Source organism: Caretta caretta, chromosome 23 (assembly GCF_965140235.1).
Source record: "Caretta caretta isolate rCarCar2 chromosome 23, rCarCar1.hap1, whole genome shotgun sequence".
NCBI lineage: Eukaryota > Metazoa > Chordata > Testudines > Cheloniidae > Caretta > Caretta caretta.
The window spans coordinates 6,593,964-6,619,138 of NC_134228.1; the positions used below are offsets into that span (position 1 = coordinate 6,593,964).

The 25,175-nt window shown below is 54.0% G+C and overlaps 1 protein-coding gene across 1 annotated transcript in view; it reads left to right on the forward strand.

The window, feature by feature from the left end:
• The first annotated feature begins 12,791 nt into the window (after nt 1-12,791).
• Nucleotides 12,792-25,175, forward strand: part of LOC142069912 (maestro heat-like repeat-containing protein family member 7) — a 28,135-nt gene continuing 15,751 nt past the window's right edge. The window contains exons 1-8 of the mRNA XM_075122672.1: nt 12,792-12,927; nt 13,939-14,039; nt 15,712-15,837; nt 17,075-17,154; nt 17,707-17,830; nt 18,465-18,551; nt 22,819-22,923; nt 24,093-24,228. Of these exons, the coding sequence (XP_074978773.1) occupies nt 12,792-12,927; nt 13,939-14,039; nt 15,712-15,837; nt 17,075-17,154; nt 17,707-17,830; nt 18,465-18,551; nt 22,819-22,923; nt 24,093-24,228 (895 nt within the window). The remainder of the gene's footprint in view (nt 12,928-13,938; nt 14,040-15,711; nt 15,838-17,074; nt 17,155-17,706; nt 17,831-18,464; nt 18,552-22,818; nt 22,924-24,092; nt 24,229-25,175) is intronic.

Genomic DNA, 25,175 nt, shown 5'->3' on the forward strand with positions numbered 1-25,175 from the left:
TGGCACTGAGCATTAGCAAGGCCTGGGACTCAGTTGGGCGGGGGAGGGGCTGCTATTAAAGCAGCTTCTGCGTCATTGCAGCGGTGGGAGAGGAAGCAGAGACGGGACCGTTTTACATCCCGTGGCCAAAGCACCCGGCAGCTTGGGAAAGTGGAAAGAGCCGCTCGGGTGGGCTGGGAGCCGGGGGTGGGGAGAGTTCATGAATCCCCGTTCTGCACTGTCACGAGAAGGAGGAGCCGGGATGGAAGTGATCCTCCCACTCGGGGATCCAGAGACCCCCTGGCTCCAGTGGCATGGACGCAGGGAGGGGCTCTGGCCTGGGGTCTGCAGGAGCTGGGACTAGAGGAGCCCAGCGGTCCCTTCCGGCCTAACGTCTGTGACTGTGGGGAGCGGTGTTAGATCATATTAAAGAAGTTCTTGTGGCACCTTAGAGACTAACCAATTTATTTGAGCATGAGCTTTCGTGAGCCACAGCTCACTTCATCAGATGTGTACCGTGGAAACTGCAGCAGACTTTATATACAAACAGAGAATATGAAACAATACCTCCTCCCACCCCACTGTCCTGCTGGTAATAGCTTATCTAAAGTGATCAACAGGTGGGCCATTTCCAGCACAAATCCAGGTTTTCTCACCCTCCACCCCCCCACACAAATTCACTCTCCTGCTGGTGCTAGCCCATCCAAAGTGACAACTCTTTACATAATCAAGTCAGGCTATTTCCTGCATAGATCCAGGCTTTCTCACATCCCCCCCACCCCCATACACACACAAACTCACTCTCCTGCTGGTAATAGCTCATCTAAACTGACCACTCTCCAAGTTTAAATCCAAGTTAAACCAGAACATCGGGGGGGTGGGGGTAGGAAAAAACAAGAGGAAACAGGCTACCTTGCATAATGACTTAGCCACTCCCAGTCTCTATTTAAGCCTAAATTAATAGTATCCAATTTGCAAATGAATTCCAATTCAGCAGTTTCTCGCTGGAGTCTGGATTTGAAGTTTTTTTGTTTTAAGATAGCGACCTTCATGTCTGTGATTGCGTGACCAGAGAGATTGAAGTGTTAAGAATGAGCTCTCAAAAATGGATACTCTCATAAAGAACCAACCTTCCACACAAACTTCCTCGTGGCTGGATTTTACTAAAACTAGACAAGCCATTTACAACGCACACTTTGCTTCTCTACAAAAGAAAAAGGACACTAAACTTTCTAAACTACTACATGCTACAAGGGGCCACAGCAATGGTTCCCTCACCCCACCTAGCAATATTGTTAACCTATCCAACTATACTCTCAGCCCAGCAGAAGCAGCTGTTCTATCTCGGGGCCTCTCCTTCTGCCCCTCCACCCCCACGAACATGATACAGTTCTGTGGTGACCTAGAATCCTATTTTCGACGTCTCCGTCTCAAGGAATATTTCCAAAATACCTCTGAACAACATACTAATCCACAGAGGTCTCCCTGCCAACACTACAGAAAGAGGGATTCTAGATGGACTCCTCCTGAAGGTCGGAACAGCAGACTGGACTTCTACATAGAGTGCTTCCGCCGACGTGCACGGGCTGAAATTGTGGAAAGGCAGCATCACTTGCCCCATAACCTCAGCCATGCGGAACGCAATGCCATCCACAGCCTCAGAAACAAGTCTGACATCATAATCAAAAAGGCTGACAAAGGAGGTGCTGTTGTCATCATGAATAGGTTGGAATATGAACAAGAGGCTGCTCGGCAGCTCTCCAACACGAGTTTCTACAAGCCATTACCCTATGATCCCACTGAGAGTTACCAAAAGCAACTACAGCATTTGCTCAAGAAACTTCCTGAAAAAGCACAAGATCAAATCCGCACAGACACACCCCTGGAACCCCGACCTGGGATATTCTATCTACTACCCAAGATCCATAAACCTGGAAATCCTGGGCGCCCCATCATCTCAGGCATTGGCACCCTGACAGCAGGATTGTCTGGCTATGTAGACTCCCTCCTCAGGCCCTATGCTACCAGCACTCCCAGCTACCTTCGAGACACCACTGACTTCCTGAGGAAACTTCAATCCATCGGTGATCTTCCTGATAACACCATCCTGGCTACTATGGATGTAGAAGCCCTCTACACCAACATTCCACACAAAGATGGATTACAAGCCGTCAAGAACACTATCCCCGATAATGTCACGGCTAACCTGGTGGCTGAACTTTGTGACTTTGTCCTTACCCATAACTATTTCACATTTGGGGACAATGTATACCTTCAGATCAGCGGCACTGCTATGGGTACCCGCATGGCCCCACAGTATGCCAACATTTTTATGGCTGATTTAGAACAACGCTTCCTCAGCTCTCGTCCCCTAAAGCCCCTACTCTACTTGCGCTATATTGATGACATCTTCATCATCTGGACCCATGGAAAAGAAGCCCTTGAGGAATTCCACCATGATTTCAACAATTTCCATCCCACCACCAACCTCAGCCTGGTCCAGTCCACACAAGAGATCCACTTCCTGGACACTACAGTGCTAATAAACAATGGCCACATAAACACCACCCTATACCGGAAACCTACTGACCGCTATTCCTACCTACATGCCTCCAGCTTTCACCCTGACCACACCACACGATCCATCGTCTACAGCCAAGCTCTGCGATACAACCGCATTTGCTCCAACCCCTCAGACAGAGACAAACACCTACAAGATCTCTGTCAAGCTTTCTTACAACTACAATACCCACCTGCAGAATTAAAGAAACAGATTGATAGAGCCAGAAGAGTTCCCAGAAGTTACCTACTACAGGACAGGCCTAACAAAGAAAATAACAGAACGCCACTAGCGGTCACCTTCAGCCCCCAACTAAAACCCCTCCAACGCATTATTAAGGATCTACAACCTATCCTAAAGGATGACCCAACACTCTCACAAGTCTTGGGAGACAGGCCAGTCCTTGCCTACAGACAGCCCCGCAACCTGAAGCAAATACTCACCAACAACCACATACCACACAACAGAACCACTAACCCAGGAACTTATCCTTGCAACAAAGCCCGTTGCCAATTGTGCCCACATATCTATTCAGGGGACACCATCACAGGGCCTAATAACATCAGCCACACTATCAGAGGCTCGTTCACCTGCACATCCACCAATGTGATATATGCCATCATGTGCCAGCAATGCCCCTCTGCCATGTACATTGGTCAAACTGGACAGTCTCTACGTAAAAGAATAAATGGACACAAATCAGATGTCAAGAATTATAACATTCATAAACCAGTCGGAGAACACTTCAATCTCTCTGGTCACGCAATCACAGACATGAAGGTCGCTATCTTAAAACAAAAAAACTTCAAATCCAGACTCCAGCGAGAAACTGCTGAATTGGAATTCATTTGCAAATTGGATACTATTAATTTAGGCTTAAATAGAGACTGGGAGTGGCTAAGTCATTATGCAAGGTAGCCTGTTTCCTCTTGTTTTTTCCTACCCCCCCCCCCCCGATGTTCTGGTTTAACTTGGATTTAAACTTGGAGAGTGGTCAGTTTAGATGAGCTATTACCAGCAGGAGAGTGAGTTTGTGTGTGTATGGGGGTGGGGGGGATGTGAGAAAACCTGGATCTATGCAGGAAATAGCCTGACTTGATTATGTAAAGAGTTGTCGCTTTGGATGGGCTAGCACCAGCAGGAGAGTGAATTTGTGTGGGGGGGTGGAGGGTGAGAAAACCTGGATTTGTGCTGGAAATGGCCCACCTGTTGATCACTTTAGATAAGCTATTACCAGCAGGACAGTGGGGTGGGAGGAGGTATTGTTTCATATTCCTCGGTGTGTATATAAAGTCTGCTGCAGTTTCCACGGTATACATCTGATGAAGTGAGCTGTGGCTCACGAAAGCTCATGCTCAAATAAATTGGTTAGTCTCTAAGGTGCCACAAGTACTCCTTTTCTTTTTGCAAATACAGACTAACACGGCTGTTCCTCTGAAACCTGTCATTAAAGAAGTTCTGATTTAAAATCACAAATGAGTTTGATTCCCCACAGTTTAAAGTCCAGGGTATTACTAATTAAGAGGTCTCTTGGTTTTTGGTGCTGTTTCTCTCCCTCTATGTGTGAAACTTGCAAGCTGCTAATTGTGTTAGTACATTGTAAGACTGAGTGTGTTCTCAAAGCAATTCACAGAGAGAGAGACTCAAAGCAATACTCGAACAACAGAAACAGCACCCAGAGACTGCCTGCCCTTTTGTTGTATTAACAATTGTGATTAAAATAGAGATAGAGGATGTATGTGGATGGATGCTTGGTGTGGATAATAACTGAACGATCAGGGAGGTGCCAGCCTAAGAATCCAGTGTCCATCGGCTGAAGAAGGCGTCAAGTGGAAATAACCAGAGGACCCCCGGAGGGCAGACTGGAATCCACCCAACAGCCTCAAGAATGGGAGAACCAAAGAACAAGATAACATCTAGCAGCACAGAGCCGTCAGGAATGTGCTATCTGCTGATTGATTCAGCAACAGCATGATGAAGGAATTCCCATAGACTGGCATAGGAAGAAATTCCTATAAAAATAGACTCTAAAAAGTGAGAACTTTGGGGTCTGATTCTGCAAACCAACTTCCAGAAGCATCAGATGAGCATCTGACAAGGCCCTGCTCCCTCCTCATGTCCAGGCCACCTGGCCAGTGGCTTGGCATGAGCAACTCTAAGGCTGGTAACTATGATAACAACCTTGCAGAACCTGTGTGTGTGTGTTTGTATGAATGAATGTGTGACTAAATATGAGATTGAATGGGATGTTATAGCTATAACTAACTGCTTACTTCAGAGTAACAGCCGTGTTAGTCTGTATTCACAAAAGAAAAGGGGTACTTGTGGCACCTTAGAGACTAACCAATTGATTTGCGCATAAGCTTTCGTGAGCTAAGCTTATGCTCAAATAAATTGGTTAGTCTCTAAGGTGCCACAAGTACTCCTTTTCTAACTGCTTACTATGATTCTTTCTGTATTCACAATAAATGTGGTATTTTGCCTTTTTGCCTTTTATAAGATCCTGCTGGTTTTTATTTTATTGGTATAAGAGCGGAAGGTCGCTCCCATGGCCCCGGTGGGGAAGGACAGGCTCTAAAGCCTTGGCGAGGCCAGAGGAAGTCTGGGCTGGGGCATCCCATGGCTGGGGAGTCACACATTGGCTGTCCTGTGACTCGCCTGCCCATTGTGACACGCCCCTGCTGGCTGGCACAGCCTCATCCCCTCACTGCCAGGCTTGGCTCTGGCAGAGCGAGAGCTGGCACGTGCCCCTGGGGAACGCTGAGCCAGCAGATCCAGCTCCGCCACCGGCAGCAGAAAGTGGGTGGCCCATTTACGAGCAGGCTTCTGCCCACTCCTGACTTCAGGTAGGAGAATCTTCTATTGCCCACCTCTGCTTTTCCATTGCATCGTCAACCACACCGAGCCTTCCCCGAGCTCCTGGCTGGGCGGCACACGTCTGACAAGTGCCCAGTGCCGGCCATCTACCTGGTGCCAGTGAGGAAGTGGCATGCGCACAGGAGGGAGTCTGGGGCAGCTCGACAGAAGGGGTCGCACCAGTGAAGCCCGGAGGGGACGGAGACAAGGAGGAGGGTTTGGCAGGGCTGGTGGCACGGCACGGGAAGGTGGTACAGGTGGTTAGATGAGGTATTGGGCTGGGACCCAGGAGAGCTGTGTTCAGTTCCCAGCTCCTCTGTAAGTCTTCTGCGTGAGATCAGGTGAGTCCCCGCTGCTCCGGGCCTCAGCTAACGAGGGAGAACAGGTCCTTGCTCTGCGGGGGGGTTGAGAGCCTAAATACCACAACACCCGTGTGCTCAGTGTGACGAAGTGGGACTGTTCTTAATGTTTCCTCTGAATAGTGTGGGGGTGCCTCAGTTTCCCCTAGGCAGTTCTTAAGTATCTAGGTGGTGGGATAAGGGTGTATGATCATTGCAGAGCCCTAGAGGGCAGGTGTGTGCAGGAGTCTGGACACAGAGAATGGCCGACACCCTGTTTCCTGGCAACTGATGGCCTGGGCCCTTCTCCCCCTGCAAGGTGAGAGCTGAAGGGTTGGAGAACAAAGGAATCAGGTGACCTCCTGGCCCGGGAAAGGAACAAAGCCCAGAGGAGGAGGGGCTGGAGGGGGTTTTCAGTTTGGGGCTGGCTAGGACATGGAGTGAAGTGCAGACGTGGTTGTCTGGCTCACTGCCCCCCAAAATGGACCCAGCTGAGGGGTCCCGTTCTCTGCACCTGCAAGCTCTGTTTTAGACCATGTTCCTGTCGTCTAATAAACCTTCTGTTTTACTGGCTGGCTGAGAGTCACGTCTGACTGCAAAGTTGGGGTGCAGGACCCTCTGGCTTCCCTAGGAGCCCCGCCTGAGCGGACTCGCTGGGGGGAAGCGCACGGAGGGGCAGAGGATACTGAATGCTCCGAGGTCAGACCCAGGAAGGTGGAAGCTGTGTGAGCGGTGTGTCCTGAAGACAGGCTGCTCACAGAAAGGCGACTGCCCCAGAGTCCTGACTGGCTTCATGGGGAGCAGTTCCAGAGCATCGCCCAGGGACTCCGTGACAACTGGTGGGAGCGGTGGGATGTACTGCACCCTGTGGATGGCGCTTCCTGCAGTAAGTGACTGGGGAGCAGTAACACGAAGGGGGATTGCCGAGGACCAGGCCTGCTGAAGGCTCAGAAAGGAGCGGTTTCGGGGGGCGGTTAACCCCTGGGAGTGTGTGACCAGCGAGAAGGACTGTGCAGTAATGGGGTCCCCCTGGGGACTGCAGTGAGCAGTCTCAGGGGCGGAGGAGTCTGCAGCTCGACCCTGGCAAAGAGGTGGTGACCTCGAGAAGGGCTGGCACACTAGGGGTTCTCCCTGGAAACCGTGGGGAGCTGAGAACACACGGGCCTGTGAGTCCACAACAACTTGGGAGGAGCGGAGTGATGGCCTGTCACCGTCTCCTTAAGAAGGACATTGTAACCCTGTGCAAAAAGAGAGGGTTGAGCATTGGAAAGCTCACCAAAGCAGAGTTAATCGTGCAGCTGGAGGAGGATGACCGCTCTAAGGAACAGACTCCTGACCCCAACTGGGGCTATAGCAGGATCTGGGAGCAGCTGGAGCGGGAGCCAGGCATCGCCAAGACTCCTGTCCCCGACCAGACGGGGGTCTTCACGATCGGGTTCCCCATCTAGGGATCGGAGATGGACGGGATTGGAGCTGAGTCTGAGAGAGCAAGAGGACCGTGGGAGACAGCGAAAGCCCGAGAAAGAGCTGCAGAAGCAGCAGCAGCATGAACTGGCGGTGGTGGGGCGGAGAGGCCTAGGGGACCTCCCCGGGGTGAGTGGGGATAGATCCCGGGGGGCCAGTTCCACAGGGAACCTCGAGACTAAATTGCTGCCCCTGGTTAAGGAGGGGGGGATGTGGATGCCCACCTCACTGCCTTTGAGCAGGCTGGCGATTTGAACCAAGGGGACCCTGCGGAAAAGCCCCGGTGTCTAGCTCCCTTGCTGGGTCCCAAGGCCATAGACTCCGTCAGCCAGATGGTTGGGGATGTGGACAGGCTCCCACTCCTGACCCCAACCTATATGTCTGTGTGGAGTTTCCTGGGGCCAGGCCCCTCGGACCTCCAGTGGGAGCAGAAGGTGATGGTCAATGGGGAGACATTCTTGGGGTGGCCAAAGGGCATGGGCTGCATAAACCTTCCCACATGCGGCCTGCGAGTGCTATCGACCACCCCTGACCTAAGGGAGGGTGTGAAACTGGAAGGGCCTGGTGTAACTCCTACCAAGGAATGGGAGAGATGCTGGGGCATCCATGGGAACGTTGGTGGCTTCGAACTTCCCCAGGTCACCAGCTAAAGTGACCCCGCTCAGTTCGATCTCGAAGGGGGGAGAGAAGTTGTCACGGAGTCCCTGGGCGATGCTCTGGAACTGCTCCCCATGAAGCCAGTCAGGACTCTGGGGCAGTCGCCTTTCTGTGAGCAGCCTGTCTTCAGGACACACCGCTCACACAGCTTCCACCTTTCTGGGTCTGACCTCGGAGCATTCAGCATCCTCTGCCCCTCCGTGCACTTCCCCCCAGCGAGTCCGCTCAGGCGGGGCTCCTAGGGAAGCCAGAGGGTCCTGCACCCCAACATTGCAGTCAGACGTGACTCTCAGCCAGCCAGTAAAACAGAAGGTTTATTAGACGACAGGAACATGGTCTAACACAGAGCTTGCAGGTGCAGAGAACGGGACCCCTCAGCTGGGTCCATTTTGGGGGGCAGTGAGCCAGACAACCACGTCTGCACTTCACTCCATGTCCTAGCCAGCCCCAAACTGAAAACCCCCTCCAGCCCCTCCTCCTCTGGGCTTTGTTCCTTTCCCGGGCCAGGAGGTCACCTGATTCCTTTGTTCTCCAACCCTTCAGCTCTCACCTTGCAGGGGGGAAGGGCCCAGGCCATCAGTTGCCAGGAAACAGGGTGTCGGCCATTATCTGTGTCCAGATTCCTGCACACACCTGCCCTCGAGGGCTCTGCAATGATCATACATCCTTACCCCACCACCTAGATACTTAAGAACTGCCTAGGGGAAACTGAGGCACCCCCACACTATTCAGAGGAAACATTAAGAACAGTCCCACTTTGTCACACTCAGCCACTGGCATGGTGGGGCTAGGTAAGTGCCCAGACCGGGAGGTAGCTGGTGGCCCTGCCCCTCGTCCTACTCCAGCTCTGCTCTCGCTCCAGCCTCGCTCCACCCACACCCCGGCCTCCTGAGTCCAGCTCCAACCACGAGGCCTGACCACCTCCAGCACCTTTGCTGACACCATCACTTCCAGAGGGAATGGCACTGAGGTTGCCGGGGGAACAGGCATTCTCCGACTGCCCGGAGCTATTGTTCCATTCACCAGGACAGTCCGATGCCAGGACAGTCCCCCTGAGCTCTGGAGAGGACTAAAGGTGCCTTAGGACGCCTGCCGTGCAGCTGCTGGAGAGTCAGCAGGAGACATTGGGTGAGGACTGGAGCCCCCCAGGGCAGGGGCCATTCAGGAGACCCAGCGTGGGGGGAATCAGGCCTGGGATTCTCTGCAGCGGCTGCTCCCAAACAGGCCTTGGAGAGAGGAGCTGCGAAACCCCCACAAAGCTCTGCCCCGGCACAGAGCTCTGTAGCACTGGGACTCCGTACGCGTGAGCCGCAATCCAGCAGGGCCTTGGGCCAGCCCCACCCTCTCCCATTGCCCCGCTCTGGGAGGCCAGGGCACAGTTCACAATTTAGCACTGACCAGCTGCAAGGATCCTGGCGGGCCCTGGTATGGTTGGAGCAGCATTTTCAATGTTCGGGAAAAGCGAGATCTGTGCAATAGGCAATGTAGCTCCATCTGGGCACCAGCCAGCTCCTGTGCCCCAGAGAGCTCCCACTGAACCAGGGACGAAGGGGGCAGGAGGTTGGAAGAGAAGGTGCCAGTCCGGGACCCAGGAGACCCATGTTCATTTCCCAGCTCTGCCACAGATGCTCTGTTTGTCTTCGAGCAAGTCTCTTATTCTCTCTCTGCAGCAGTTCCCTGTCTGTACAGTGGGGGTAGCAGCCAGGCCCTGCCCTGAAGGGGGCAGTTAGAATAAATGCAATCGAGGTTGGGCAGTGTTCGGATGCCAGGGGGATGAGGGCCAGGATGGTGCCTAAGACAGACCGAAAGCAAGGGAGAGCTACAGAGCCGGTGGTGAGAGGGGTTTGGCCTTTGACAATCTGCTCTGAGTGCCTGGGCTGCCAGACCCCAGGCAGCCACTGGCATTGCCAGACCTCCCTGATCTACGGTGCTGCTGCTCTCCCTGCTTCTAGGAGTCACTGCCTCCAACTGGGTCGAGACCCCCGTGTCACAGAGTCCCCAGGCGAAGCTCTGGAACTGCTCCCTACGAAGCCAGTCAGGACTCTGGGGAAGTCTCCTTTCTGTGAGCAGCCTGTCTGCAGGGCAAACAGCTCACACAGCTTCCACCTTCCTGGGTCTGACCTCGAAGCATTCAGCCTCCTCTGCCCCTCTGTGAGTTTCCCACAGCGAGCCCGCCCAGGCAGGCTCCTGGGGAAGCCAGAGGGTCCTGCCCCCCAACTCCGCAGTCAGACGTGACTCTCAGCCAGCAAGTAAAACAGAAGGTTTATTAGACGACAGGAACATGGTCTAACACAGAGCTTGTAGGTGCAGAGAACAGGACCCCTCAGCGGGGTCCGTTTTGGGAGGTAGTGAGCCAGGGAACCACATCTGTACTTCACTCCATGTCCCCAGCCAGCCCCAAACTGAAACTCCCTCCAGCCCCTCCTCCTCTGGGCTTTGTCCCTTTCCGGGGCCAGGAGGTCACCTGATTCCTTTGTTCTCCAACCCTTTTAGCTCTCACCTTGCAGGGGGGAAGGGCCAGGCCATCAGCAGCCAGGAAACAGGGTGTCGGCCATTTTCTGTGTCCAGACCCCTGCACATACCTGCCCTCTAGGGCTCTGCAATGATCATACACCCTTACCCCACCACCTAGAGACTTAAGAACTGCATAGGGGAAACTGAGGCACCCCCACACTATTCAGAGGAAACATTAAGAACAGTCCCACTTCGTCACACGCCGCAGCAATCATCTCCTGGGGCTGTCATGGCATTGAGCGTTAGCAAGACCCGGGACTCAGTTGGGCGTGGGGGGGTGGGAGGGTGCTGCTATTAAAGGAGCTTCTGCATCATTGCAGCAGTGGGAGAGGAAGCAGAGATGGGACCATTTTACACCCCATGACCAAAGCACCCAGCAGCTTGGGAAAGTGGAAAGAGCCTGCCATGTGGGCTGGGAGCTGGGGGTGGGGAGAGTTCATGAATCCCCGTTCTGCACTGTCACGAGAAGGAGGAGCCGGGATGGAAGTGATTCTCCCACTCTGCGATCCAGAGACCCACTGGCTCCAATAGCATGGACGCAGGGAGGGGCTCTGTCCTGGGGTCTGCAGGAGCTGGGACGAGAGGAGCCCAGAGGTCCCTTCCGGCCTAACGTCTGTGACTGTGGGGAGCGAAAGGTCCGTCCCATGACCCCTGTGGGGAAGGACAGGCTCTAAAGCCCCGGCGAGGCCAGAGCAAGTCTGGGCTGGGGCATCCCATGGCTGGGGAGTCACACATTGGCTGGTCTGTGACTCACCTGCCATTGTGACACGCCCCTGCTGGCTCGCCTGCCCATTGTGACACGCCCCTGCTGGCTGGCACAGCCTCATCCCCTCACTGCCAGGCTTGGCTCTGGCAGAGCGAGAGCTGGCAGGTGCCGCTGGGGAACGCTGAGCCAGCAGATCCAGCTCCGCCACCGGCAGCAGAAAGTGGGCGGCCCATTTACGCGCAGGCTTCTGCCCACTCCTGACTCCAGGTAGGAGAATCTTCTATTGCCCACCTCTGCTTTTCCATTGCATCGCCAACCACACCGAGCCTTCCCCGAGCTCCTGGCTGGGCGGCGCATGTCTGCCAAGTGCCCCGGTGCCGGCCGTCTAGCCTGGTGCCAGTGAGGAAGTGGGCAGCAGCATGCGCAGAGGAGGGAGTCTGGGGTGGCTCGACAGAAGGGGTCGCACCAGTCGAGCCCGGAGGGGACGGAGACAAGGAGGAGGGTTTGGCAGGGCTGGTGGCACGGCACGGGAAGGCGGCACAGGTAGTTAGATGAGGCATTGGGCTGGGACCCAGGAGAGCTGTGTTCAGTTCCCAGCTCCTCCGTAAGTCTTCTGCGTGAGATCAGGTGAGTCCCCGCCTCCCCGGGCCTCAGCTAACGAGGGAGAGCAGGTCCCTGCTCTGCGGGGGGGTTGAGAGCCTAAATACCACAACACCCGTGTGCTCAGCCACTGGCATGGTGGGGCCAGGTAAGTGCCCAGACCGGGAGGTAGCTGGTGGCCCTGCCCCTCGTCCTGCTCCAGCCCTGCTCTCGCTCCAGCCTCGCTCCACCCACACCCCGGCCTCCTGAGTCCAGCTCCAACCTCGAGGCCTGACCACCTCCAGCACCTTTGCGGACACCATCACTTCCAGAGGGAATGGCACTGCGGTTGCCGGGGGAACAGGCATTCTCCGACTGCCCGGAGCCATTGTTCCATTCACCAGGACAGTCCGATGCCAGGACAGTCCCCCTGAGCTCTGGAGAGGACTAGAGGTGCCTTCGGACACCTGCCGTGCAGCTGCTGGAGAGTCAGCAGGAGACACTGGGTGAGGAATGGAGCCCCCCAGGGCAGGGGCCATTCAGGAGACCCAGCGTGAGGGGAATCAGGCCTGGGATTCTCTGCAGCGGCTGCTGCCACACAGGCCTTGGAGAGACGAGCTGCGAAATCGCCACAAAGCTCTGCCCCGGCACAGCCTGCCTGCCTGCCGCTCTCCCGCCTTCTGCTCCTTCCCCTTCACGGTGGTGTCAGAGCAACTCCTGCTGCTCACCAGCCCGCCCCCCGCACCCCACCCCGCTTCCCTCCCCCACCTGGGACCTGCCACAGCCCCAATATTCCTGGGGGAAGGGATCAGGGTAATTTCCCTGGGCAGGAAGAATCCTGAGTGGTTGGATGCAGCCTGTCTGCTGGGCAGTTTGTGAACCAGCAGAAGGAGAGGCGGGAGTGACCCGGGGGAGGCCATTTGGCCTGCGGGATGCGCCTGGGAGTCCAGAGACCTGGGTTCTAATCCTGCCTGTACTGCTGACTGCCTGGGTGACTTTGAGCACATCCATTGGCTTGTTTCCCTGCTGGCAGCTGTAGGCACTGGTGGAATAGCAATACGTGGACTGGCTGTGATGCTGAACGGGGCAGTCGTCTCTCATCCCTCACAAGCAATGCCTTGTCCTGGCTTCTTGCAGGATGGCTGAGGAAGTCCGCAAGGTCCCCTTGAAGCCCATCCATGCCTGGGAGGAGACGAGACCTCCTCGAAGGAAGAGTCCGCGGAAGAGCCCACAGCAGCAGCAGGAGCTGTGTGTGCCTCAGCCCTTCCATGCTGGTGAGTGGGTGCCTCCTGGGTGGGCGGAGGGGGCTGCAAAAATGGCAGGGGCCATGGCCCTGCATTGCGGTGGGTCTTGGCCCCTCTGGGGGTTGGGGTTGCAAGACCAGGGTGTCAGTGGCGGGAGAAGACTCCATCACCTTTGTACAACTCTGGGCTGCCATGAGACGGAGAGACAGGAAAACCCAGGCAGGGGGGAATGGCCCCTTCTGCTGGCAGCAGCTGCAGCCCCTACAGCTGATCGGGGCATTCGGGGTGGCAGCAGAAGCATCAGGTGGAAACTGACTGAATTGCCCACATTGATCCGTCACACTGCAGGATCGGAAGATGTTTTCCACCAGTGGAAGGGGGTGCTCTGTGCACAGTGGGTTGTTAAGCCTAGGATTGCAGGGTGCCGGCTAAAGCATGAGATGCCCCCTGATGTTGCAGCCCCATCTGCTGGCTCCTTTGCAGGGGGGTGACGCATGGCACAGCACAGGGCATTTGGGTGGGGGGGTTGATGATGGGAGCCCAGGGCCTGCCCAGGTTACACCCGGTGGCTGTCGATGGCAGGAGAGGCAGTCAGAGGAAGCAGAACGGGCAGGCCCTGGGTCCCCGTATCCCCCGCAGACTGGGTAGCTCCTCCCTCTCCCGCAGTGCGGAGCAGACCGATTCACTGCCAGTCCCTCTGCCCCCTCCAGCAATGGCCCGGAGAGCGGGGACACCACTCATAGCCTGACATCATGCCTCCTTCCAGGTGTGGCGCTCCCCAAATCCCCAGGCTCAGCCTGCATGCTGGGTGCGGCGGGGAAGTGGGGTGGCCGCTGGGAACCAGGGCTCTGACTGGATCTTTGCTGGGCTGAGCAGCAAAGAGTTGGGGAAACCAGGGATGGCTGTGCCAGACCCTGTTGTGCATCGGGGCTGCTACCCTGCTGGGGTGGGAGCGGGGGGCAAGGGTTTCTGCTAAAATCTCTGTCACCCAGCCTGCAGCTTGGCAGCCCCAGGTATTACCACTGCTCTGTCTTTGATCAGATTCACCATCACCTGGGAATGCCTCCTGTTTTATGGGGCCAGATTCGCAGGAGAAAGAGACCCTAGAGTACATCAACGCCTTTCTCAAGGGCAATGAACAGGTACCAAGAGCCCTCCTCTGATCTGTCAGCTACTGCCCTGTCCACATGCACCATCCGTCCTTCTCCGGATGAGGCATGGATTCTAAGGCCAGACGGGACCATTGTGACCTCCTGTATAACACAGGCCAGAGACCTGCCCCCAGATAATTCCTGTTTAAACTAGAGCATCTTAAAAACATCCTTTCTTGAGTTACAAAAGGCACCCACCATGCCCCTTGCCCACTTGTGTCCACTGGATTTGGCCAGTCTCCAGTGTGATGGGTTGCCCCCCTTTGAGGTGCCACCTGATGTACTGGCTTATCACTGAGCCCGCCTGTTCTGCCAGCCTGGGCCCCCGTTACCTTGTCTTGTTGGGTTCGGCTCACAAGCCTCTTCCAGCCATACACACAGGCAGGGCCACACCCAGCTGCAGAAAGACACAGACACTGAGATCAGCTCTGGGAAGACTCAGCTGAAGGGCCTTCTCCCAGTACTCTGGTGCCCACCTCCTTTGGAGTACAGACCCAAAGGTTTTATGACATGCGCCCCCTCCCTCGATGTCGAGAGAGGTATGAACAACTCTTTGCCCCTCCTCCCAGTTACTAATTTATACTGCAAAATGGGCTGTGGTATAAACAAGAAATAAGATGATTAACTACAAGAGGTAGATTTTAAGGGGTTATAAGAGATAGCAAACAGAACAAAGCAGATTACCCTAGTAAATAAACAAAACACACAAACAAAGCTTTACACACCAGATAGACAGGATATACATTAGCAAATTCTCCCCGAGTGATAAACAGGTTGGCAGATTCTTAAGGCAGAAGCTGCCTTGGTTTTGCAGCTTGGATTTCCCAGGTTTTCTTGCACAGGCTAGGAATCTCTCTCTAGCCTGGGACCATCACTTCTCATGGTTCAATCTTTGTCCCTCAGGTGTTTCCAGGTATCTTATTGCAGGGAGTCTGAGGTCCCGTCCCCCCCGCCCCCACAATGTCCTTGTTCCCCTTTTATCTTCTCTTCCCACCTGCTGGAAAACTCTTTTGCTGTGACCTGGGTCCAACAGGTCCCGCTGTGTCGCGTTATCTCGGGGAGGTTTCTATTGCACACAGTTCCTGGGGTAGCCCTAATGCTTGTGCATTTCCTCCAGGAGCCAGTGTTTGGCTTTTCTGCTGTTCTACCTGAAAGGCTGTTTTGAACCTCACAGTGTTTTTCAGGAACACATACACAGCTGAACTTCAGAACGTCACATACAACGATAGCACATGCAATCCAATGAGACAGTAATGTCTAGCAGATAAAGACTTTTAGACTGATACCTTACAAGACATACTTGGTACCAAACATATCCTAATGATATGACCGTGGCGAATATTGGGGTGTCAGGGTGCCACACCCAGATGTTCCTCCCACTCTCTCAAGCTCCCCAGTAAGACTGTCTGGCTGCTTAGCCCCCATGTTGCAGTTCCTCTTTGGACACCTACCCTGTGAGATCTGCTTCCTCTCTGGTCAGGTTTCACACAGAGCTGCCCTGGCCTCCCCACATAGTCACTCCTGTTGGGAGATGAATGGCCTTCTGGCATTCGGCATATCAAAGCCTGAGCAGTGCTGGGGGGAAGCTTTCTGACATCTCTCCCACTGGCAGCTCCTTTCCACGCTAACCTTCCTGTTTTTGTCTAATCTCTGCGGGGCATAGGAGGAGGCCAAGAAACTTGAATTCTTGGATTGTGTCATCACCATCAGCAGGGCCGTCCTCACGAGGCACCCAGAGAGAAACCTGGCAGCTTTTCTCGGGAAAGCCCTCCTTGTGAAGAAGATAAAGGTGAGTAAAACACACACTCGGGCTATGTTACTTGGCGGGTTTAGTGATTGGCCCGGAGAGCTCTGCAGATTTGTCTACCTTCAACTGCCAATCGCTGGATCGTGTTGGACGTTTGTCTGTTAGACTGAAGAGCCCATTATCAAGCATTTGCTCCCTGTGTAGGTACTTACAGACTGTCATCAAGGCACCCTGTAACCTTCTCTTTGTGAAGCTGAACTGATTGATTTCTGGAGTCTCTCACTATAAGGCATGTTTCCCAGTCCTTCAGTCACTCTTGTGGCTCTTCTCTGACCCCTCTCCAATTGATCAACATTCTCCTTGAATTGTGGGCACCAGACCTGGACAGAGGATCCCAGCAGAGGTCGCACCAGTGCCAAACACAGAGGGAAAATAACCTCTCTAACAACTGGAGATTGCCCTGTTTGTACAGCCCAGGATGGCATAAGCCCTTTGGGCCCCAGCCTCGCACTGGGCGCTCCTGTGCAGCTGATTACCATGACTGCCAAGTCTTTTCCAGAGTCACCGCTTCCCAGGTTAGAGCCTCCCATGCTGTGAGTGTGGCCTGCGTTCTTTGTTCCTGAACATGTCACTGCATTGAAACGTAGGTTGTTCCCTTGCACCCAGCTTCCCAAGTCACCAGGTCGCTCTGTATACACCAGTCTCCCTGCACAGAGCCCCAACACTCCGCAGTCAGTGCCCACTAGGGAACTAGCAACAAATCTGCTCCGTAGATTTGGAAAGTCTTTGCTCTGCGGCGCTGCAGAAAGCTTTCCGGAGCTTATCTCCCTTCCCTGAACGTGGGACAGCGTGTGCTGGTGGGTGGTCCAGTGGGCTGGGGCTCAGTTCCTCAGTGAGACCTTTGGGCAAATCACTTCCCCCTCTGTGCCTCAGTTTCCCTCCCATGCCTTGTCTCGTCCAGTTAGCTCGTGAGTTCTCTGGGGCAGGGACTGGCTCTCACCGTCTGTGTGCAGCACCTGGCACAAGGAGCCTGATCTCAGGTGGAGTCCCTGGGTGCTAATGCTGATGGAGCCTTTGCAGTGCACTGGTGCGTGATGCTGGGGCACTGACCACAGGCCCTGCACTGCGCTCCCCAGCTGAAGCCCTGCACACCGTCAAGGCCACAGTAGGACGACCTGTCTGCCGAGGCCACGTGTTGCAGGCCCTGTGCTTTGCTCCCCAGTCGGAGCCTTACGGGAGCTCGGAGCCCGGCTGGCACTTCCCCACATTGTCTCCCCAGGAGCTGATTGATCTTGAGTCCGTCGACTCCCTGACCAGCGGGGTGCGTCAGCAAGCGATGCTCGCCGTCATGGAGCTGAGGTACCCAGCCTGCCCGCCCAGCCCCAGCTAGTGCTGTGTGCAGCCAGACACGCCAGCCTCTTGGCATGGCCAGTTCTCCAGGGCATTGCCCCCTCTGCTCCTCCCCCGTCTTCCGATTCCCCCGGGCACATGGCACCTGTGGGTTGGTGGTGGAGGATCCTTCGGTGCCTGGCGACCTCTCCAAGTGGCCGTGTGAAGATGTGGGGGAGGGAGCGAGGGGGTTGGACCGGTCCCCTCTGGGACCCGCAGGCGATGGCTCCGGGGGGAGAGGGGCAGTTGGGCACTGCCGGAGCGGAGCCACCGGAGTCGCCGCCAGCTGTGCCAGCTGCATCCCACCGGCAGCTCAGCGACTCCCTGTGGCTCAGAGGCTGGGCAGGCTGAGCCCTGGCACGTGGCACAGCCTGCGCCGGGGGGGGGGCTCTCTCTCAGTGCCGCTGGCGCCCTGCTCTCAGCTTCCCAGAAGCCTGCCCATCATGTCCTGGGAGCCTGAGGCCAACATCAGTGCATCAGTCTCGCCTCAGCCCTCCAATCCGCGCGTGTCTCTTCTCTTAGCAAAGTGAAGCCACTGCTGCGGGGAATGGAGCTATCCAGCCTGCTCACCGTCTGCTTCTCCAGCGTCTTCTCCCTGCCTCCAGCAGAGACCAACCAGGGCCTGGAGGCTGCTCTATACAACAACGTAAGCCCCAAACTAGCCATGAGGAGCCGCCCCAAACCGAGGGGGAATCCTGCAAGTCGCTCGTGTCCCTGCCCCCTGGGTTACCTGGCACTGGCAGAAGAGTGTAATGATCACAGCTCCTTGGCAGCGCTTCAGCTCAGGACCTGCAGTACCAAAGCATAAGCCCCACCGCCGCAGATAAAGGAGTAACTCCCTCATAGGGTAGCAGTAGTAGGCATTTATCCTTCACAGGCACTGGCAATTAGTGGGGAACAGACACTCCCTTCACAAGCACATTCATCCCCAGTGCATGGCTGAGGGCACAGGCCTGAGATCGATCGGCTGCTTGAGACGCACAAAGGCGAGGGGAAGTGAAGCTTGGCTGGAAATCTCCCCTCCCCCTCAAATGCAGAGTCCTTCCTGACTCTTCTAATGCATTAGACTGTGTGCAGTGGCCTCCCTGGGGACAGCAAAAGCGGGTGGGGTCCTGTTGCCAGGAGGAGTTTGCAGTAGGTCCCCTGCGGGTACAAGTGAGTGGGTGAGCTGGAATAGCAGGGGCTGCCATGGCCTGGGGCGTGTCACACACCAGGGCATTGGTTTGTCACCTGGCTGGGTAACGCCACTTGCTGTGGTTTCTCCTCTGCTCTGCACGCAGACTCTGAACACCATGGATGAGCTGCTGAAGGCCTTGGTGTGCGAGGACGAGAAGCCGAACCTTGTGGTGCTGCAAAACATCGTGGAGGTGTGGAGGCATGGGGGCAGGAAGGGGACGAGTCCTGTAGCTGGGGTGGGGCTCTGGGATCAAGGCTTCATTTAATCCCAAGCATGGGACACCCCCGTGCCTTCTGCTCCTCAGAGTACACTCTATACAAAGGTTCTTGGGCTGGAGGACCAAGTGCCCCCGCTATATCTGAAAAACGTCTGCATGGCGTGGGGATGGAGGAGGGCAGGATCTGCCGTGTTCTCCACTGAGCCTCATCTGAGCCTGGGATTCATTTGTGTTCACCATGGGCCCCACCAATACTGGCCAGAGCCCAGAGCTAGATTCCCCCAACGTTCTAGTTCTGAGGCCACAGGAAGTCGTTTCTGTGGGTGGTTTGTTCTCCAAAAAGAGGGAAATGTCCTCAGCAGATATTTGGTCTTCTCAATCCCAGAGCTTGGGAAGAGGGAATCACAGAAGTGCAGGGCTGCAAGGGATCTCAAGAGGTCATCTACTCCACCCCCTGCACTGAGGCAGGGCCAAGCATTCCTCGACCGTCCCTGAGGAGTGTTTGTTCAGCCTGTTTTTTTAAAACGTCCATGATGGGGAGTCCACCACTTCCCTAGGTCACCTGTTCCAGTGCTTAGCCACCCTTAGACTTTTTCCGAATATTTAACCTCAATCTCCCTTGCTGCAGATTAAGCCCACTACTTCTTGAGGTTGAGGTTACAGGGACAAACCATCCCGATGAGTCGAAAGAATAGTAAATATGGCAGGCGACCAGCTTGGCTTAATGGTGAAATCCTAGCGGATCTTAAACATAAAAAAGAGGCTTACAAGAAGTGGAAGGTTGGACATATGACCAGGGAAGAGTATAAAAATATTGCTCGGGCATGTAGGAATGATATCAGGAGGGCCAAATCGCACCTAGAGCTGCAGCTAGCCAGAGATGTCAAGAGTAACAAGAAGGGTTTCTTCAGGTATGTTGGCAACAAGAAGAAAGCCAAGGAAAGTGTGGGCCCCTTACTAAATGAGGGAGGCAACCTAGTGACAGAGGATGTGGAAAAAGCTAATGTACTCAATGCTTTTTTTGCCTCTGTTTTCACGAACAAGGTCAGCTCCCAGACTGCTGCGCTGGGCATCGCAAAATGGGGAAGAGATGGCCAGCCCTCTGTGGAGATAGAGGTGGTTAGGGACTATTTAGAAAAGCTGGACATGCACAAGTCCATGGGGCCGGACGAGTTGCATCCGAGAGTGCTGAAGGAATTGGCGGCTGTGATTGCAGAGCCATTGGCCATTATCTCTGAAAACTCGTGGCGAACGGGGGAAGTCCCGGATGACTGGAAAAAGGCTAATGTAGTGCCAATCTTTAAAAAAGGGAAGAAGGAGGATCCTGGGAACTACAGGCCAGTCAGCCTCACCTCAGTCCCTGGAAAAATCATGGAGCAGGTCCTCAAAGAATCAATCCTGAAGCACTTGCATGAGAGGAAAGTGATCAGGAACAGCCAGCATGGATTCACCAAGGGAAGGTCATGCCTGACTAATCTAATCGCCTTTTATGATGAGATTACTGGTTCTGTGGATGAAGGGAAAGCAGTGGATGTATTGTTTCTTGACTTTAGCAAAGCTTTTGACACGGTCTCCCACAGTATTCTTGTCAGCAAGTTAAGGAAGTATGGGCTGGAAGAATGCACTATAAGGTGGGTAGAAAGCTGGCTTGATTGTCGGGCTCAACGGGTAGTGATCAATGGCTCCATGTCTAGTTGGCAGCCGGTATCAAGTGGAGTGCCCCAAGGGTCAGTCCTGGGGCCAGTTTTGTTCAATATCTTCATAAATGATCTGGAGGATGGTGTGGATTGCACTCTCAGCAAATTTGCGGATGATACTAAACTGGGAGGAGTGGTAGATACGCTGGAGGGGAGGGATAGGATACAGAAGGACCTAGACAAATTGGAGGATTGGGCCAAAAGAAATCTGATGAGGTTCAATAAGGATAAGTGCAGGGTCCTGCACTTAGGACGGAAGAACCCAATGCACAGCTACAGACTAGGGACCGAATGGCTAGGCAGCAGTTCTGCGGAAAAGGACCTAGGGGTGACAGTGGACGAGAAGCTGGATATGAGTCAGCAGTGTGCCCTTGTTGCCAAGAAGGCCAATGGCATTTTGGGATGTATAAGTAGGGGCATAGCGAGCAGATCGAGGGACGTGATCGTTCCCCTCTATTCGACATTGGTGAGGCCTCATCTGGAGTACTGTGTCCAGTTTTGGGCCCCACACTACAAGAAGGATGTGGATAAATTGGAGAGAGTCCAGCGAAGGGCAACAAAAATGATTAGGGGTCTGGAACACATGAGTTATGAGGAGAGGCTGAGGGAGCTGGGATTGTTTAGCCTGCAGAAGAGAAGAATGAGGGGGGATTTGATAGCTGCTTTCAACTACCTGAAAGGGGGTTCCAAAGAGGATGGCTCTAGACTGTTCTCAATGGTAGCAGATGACAGAACGAGGAGTAATGGTCTCAAGCTGCAGTGGGGGAGGTTTAGATTGGATATTAGGAAAAACTTTTTCACTAAGAGGGTGGTGAAACACTGGAATGCGTTGCCTAGGGAGGTGGTAGAATCTCCTTCCTTGGAGGTTTTTAAGGTCAGGCTTGACAAAGCCCTGGCTGGGATGATTTAACTGGGAATTGGTCCTGCTTCGAGCAGGGGGTTGAACTAGATGACCTTCTGGGGTCCCTTCCAACCCTTATATTCTAAGATTCTATGATTCTATGATTCTTGTCCTACCTTCAGGGGACGTGGAGAACAATTAGTCACCATCCTCTGTAAAACTGCCCTTAACGTATTGGAAGAGTTTTAGGAGGTGCCCCCTCCGTCTTCTCAAGACGAAACATGCCCAAGTCGTTCACCCTTTCTTCATAGGTCAGGTTTTCTAAACCGCTGATCATTTTTGTCGCTGTCCTCTGGACGGGCCCCAGTTTGTTCACATCTTTCTTCAAGCGGGGTGCCAAGAACTGGACACAGTGCTCCAAGCTAATACACCTCAGAATGACATTTCCCTCTTTCACAACAGCATCACACTCTTGACCCCCAGATCCTTTTCTGCAGTCCTGCCACCTAGTCGGTTATCCCCCACTTTCTTTTTATGCATTGGATTTTTCCTTCCTAAGTGTGTTACGTCACATTGGTTTTGAATGTGAATTTCATCTTGTTGACTTCAGACCAACTCTCCAATTTGGCAAGCTCATTCTGAATTCTAATCTGTCCTCCAAAGTGCTTGTAACTCTCCCCAGCTTGGTGTCATCCGCCAACTTGACAAGCATACTCTCCTCTCTGTTAACCAAGTTCTTCATGAAAATATTGACCAGTACTGGACTCAGGCACACCCCTGGGGGACCCCACTTCAGACACCCTCCCAGTTTGCCAGCGAGTCAGTGATAACTCCTCTTTGAGGATTGCCTTGCCATCAGTTGTGCGCCCACTTTAGAGTAGTCTCATCTGGAGCATATTGGCTTAGCTTGCTTATGAGAATGTCTTGTGGAACTGTGTCAAAAGCCTTACGAAACTTCATATACATCATCATATACTGCCTCCCTCCATCCACTAGGCAAGTAACCCGGTCAAAGAAGGAAGTTAGATTTGTTTGGCATGGTTCGTTGTGGACAAATCCATGGTGCTATTCCTTATCACCCTACTATCTCCTCTAGGTTCTTACAAACTCTTTAATAATTTGTTCAATAATCTTTCTGGGTACCAAAGATAGGCTGACAGGTGGATAATTCCTTGGGGCCTCCTTGTTCCCCTTTCTGAAGATAGGCTCTGTGGCTGCCCTTCTCCAGTCCTCTGGGACCTCAGCCCTCCTAAAGGTTCAGAGATTGCTTTGTCTAGCTCCATCTCGTGTGAATATCATGAGGCTCTGCCAACTTGAATACATCTAACTGACCTAAATTGTCTTTTATCTGTTCTCTCCCTAGTCTGGCCTGTACTCCTTCCCCCTTGTTGTTAATATTGTGGTCATCATCTAGTCGCCATTAACCTTTTTAGTGAAAACTGAAGCAAAAAAGGCATTAAACACCTTGGCTTTGTCTGTATCATCCATTATTTGCTCTGCTTCCCTGCTGAGTAGTGGCCCCACACTTTCCTTTGTCTTTCTCTTGCTCCTAATGCATTTACAGAGCTGCTTCTGATTGCCTTTTATGTCCCTTGCCAGTTCGAACTCATTTTTGCCTTAGCCTTTCTGATTTTCACTCTATGTGCCTGTGCTATTTTTTGGTCCTTCTCCTTCACAATTTGTCCCAATCTGTTTCTCTCAGGTCCTGCTCCCCTGGACCGCATCCAAGGAGGTGCATGTGCGGCTGAGGGCAGTGGGAAGAATCACCTGGCTGACCAAATTCATCTCTGGTCAACACAAATTCAAGGTGAGCAGCCTGTGACTCTGGCCGTCTCCTAACTGCATTGAGCAGCCTCGCGGTGCAGCGCTCCCTGGTAGGGAAAACCCGGGCCTGGAATAGTGATTCAGCAAGATCCTCGGTAGGAGTCCAATCTAATGAGGCCTGATGTGGACGGGTCTGTCCTCTGACTCCAGTGGGCCTTGGGTGGAGCCCCATCATTCTATCTCCAAGGACTCTCCCCGCTGTTCCCCTAGGACCAAAGTCTGCTCCGCAGGGTCAGCGGATTTACACAGGATCGCCCTGAGAGCACCCTCTGAACCCAGGTGTCTGTCCACGCCCTTTGTCAGTTGCCCCTGGGATGCTTTGGCATCAGCTCCTGCCAGGCTGCCAGATGAAGACCCCCTGCTCTGGGTGCTCAGGGCCATTGAGCTGCTGCAGCTGCTCCATCCCCCCTATTGCAGGGCCTCCCCTCCGGCAGCTGGAGGGGGGCACTTGGATGATATGCCCCCAGAGGCTGGGGCAGCAGAAGAGAAGGAGGGAGGTAGGAGGGGACACAGTGAAAGGGATGGGAGGGGCCAAAGAAGCCAGAGCAATGGGGAGTGGGTCAGGGGAGGCTGTGCAGACCCCAGGAGAGGAGGGCAAGGGGCTTGGTGCGACGTGGGGAAGAGCAGGGAGTGAGCACAGGGGCTGCAGGAGGGGCAAGGGAAGGTCTGGCAGGAGGGGGAGGCTAGAGGACAAGGCTGCAGGAGAGAGCCGGCAGGCTGGGTGCGGCGCAGAAAGTGGGGGTTGTGGGGAGCTCCAGGATGGAGTGAGAGAGGCGGAATGCAGAGAAGAGGAGTCCAAGGTGACCTCACGCTCCTGGACCTGAGGTCAGTGGAGGGAGGGGGATGGGAGAAGGGGCTGGGAATCGGAGCTTGCCCTTGAGATGGAGACTGGACGTTGGTTCATTCCTTACCCAGGTCCCCACTCGAGGGCAACGTTTGCTGACTTTGCTACCCAGACTTCCCGTCCCTGCTGAGCTTCCCTCAGTCCCTGGTGATGGGCCCCATGGCTCCTCCTGCTCTCATTGTCCCCAGTCTCTCTGCACTGGGCTCTGCCTCCCCCGGTTCTAGCCCGTTGCTAGTGCAATGCCAGGGGGACACGCTGCGCTGGGCCTGCAGGGGCGAGTGACTCCCCTTGCTCCCTCTCTCCGTCAGGGAGTGGAGGAGTTCAGAGTCCTGGGCCAGCTGGTGGGCTGTCTCACTCTGTGCAGTGCTGAGCAGGAGCAGGAGATCTGCCGATCGGCTATGGAGGGACTTCACCACCTCTACGCCTTCATGCTGCGGCAAAAATGTAAGAGCACTGGAGACCCTTGTCCTTCCTAAACACATTGACATGGGGTTTCCAAACATGGGAAACATATTTAGTGAACACTTCTTCCTTTTCTGCATCCTTTTAAACAGTCTCCATCTAGTAATGAGCCTACACCATTGCTCGGATTTCTTTTGTTCCTAATGCACTTTTTAAAAAAAACCCTCCTTAGTATCCATAGTCCTTCAAGCCATGGACTTTCCCCTGATGTCTTTAGCTTCCCCTGTCCATATTCTACTCTTCATAACTCACATAAGAATGGACATACTGACTCAGATCAGTTCATCTAGCCCAGTATTGTGTCTTCTGATAACGGCCAGTGCCTCATGCTTCAGAGAGAATGTACTGAAAAGGGAAATTTTGAGTGATCCATCCCCTCACATCCTGTCCCAGCTTCTGGTAGTCTGAGGTTTAGGGACATGCAGAGTCTGGGGTTGCATGCCCTGATTATCTTGAACCCAATTATACTTTTAGGCTTCACAACATCCCACGGCAACAATTTCCACAGGTTGCCTGTGCATTGTGTGCAGAGATATCTTCTTTTCTTTGCTTTTAACTTGCTGCCTATTAATTTCAGAAAGTGACCCCTAGTTCCCGTGTTCTGTGCAGGGGTAAATAACACTTCCCTATTCACTTTCTCCACACCAGTCATGATTTTATAGACCTCTGTCATCTCCCCCCTTAGTCAGCTCTTTTCTGAACTAAATGGTCCTAGGTCTACACTGTAGACCTATATTGTTATCACTCCATTGCTCAGGGCTGTGAAAAATCCACACCCCTGTTGGCAGAAGCACCCCTCCCACTGACATAGCTAGCGCCTCTCCAGGAGGTGGATTAAGAGCTTGTTGGCAGAGGACCATCTTCTCTTCAACGCTACAGCACCGGTGCAGCTATGGCGATAGAGTGGTTGAAGTGTAGACTTGCCCCCA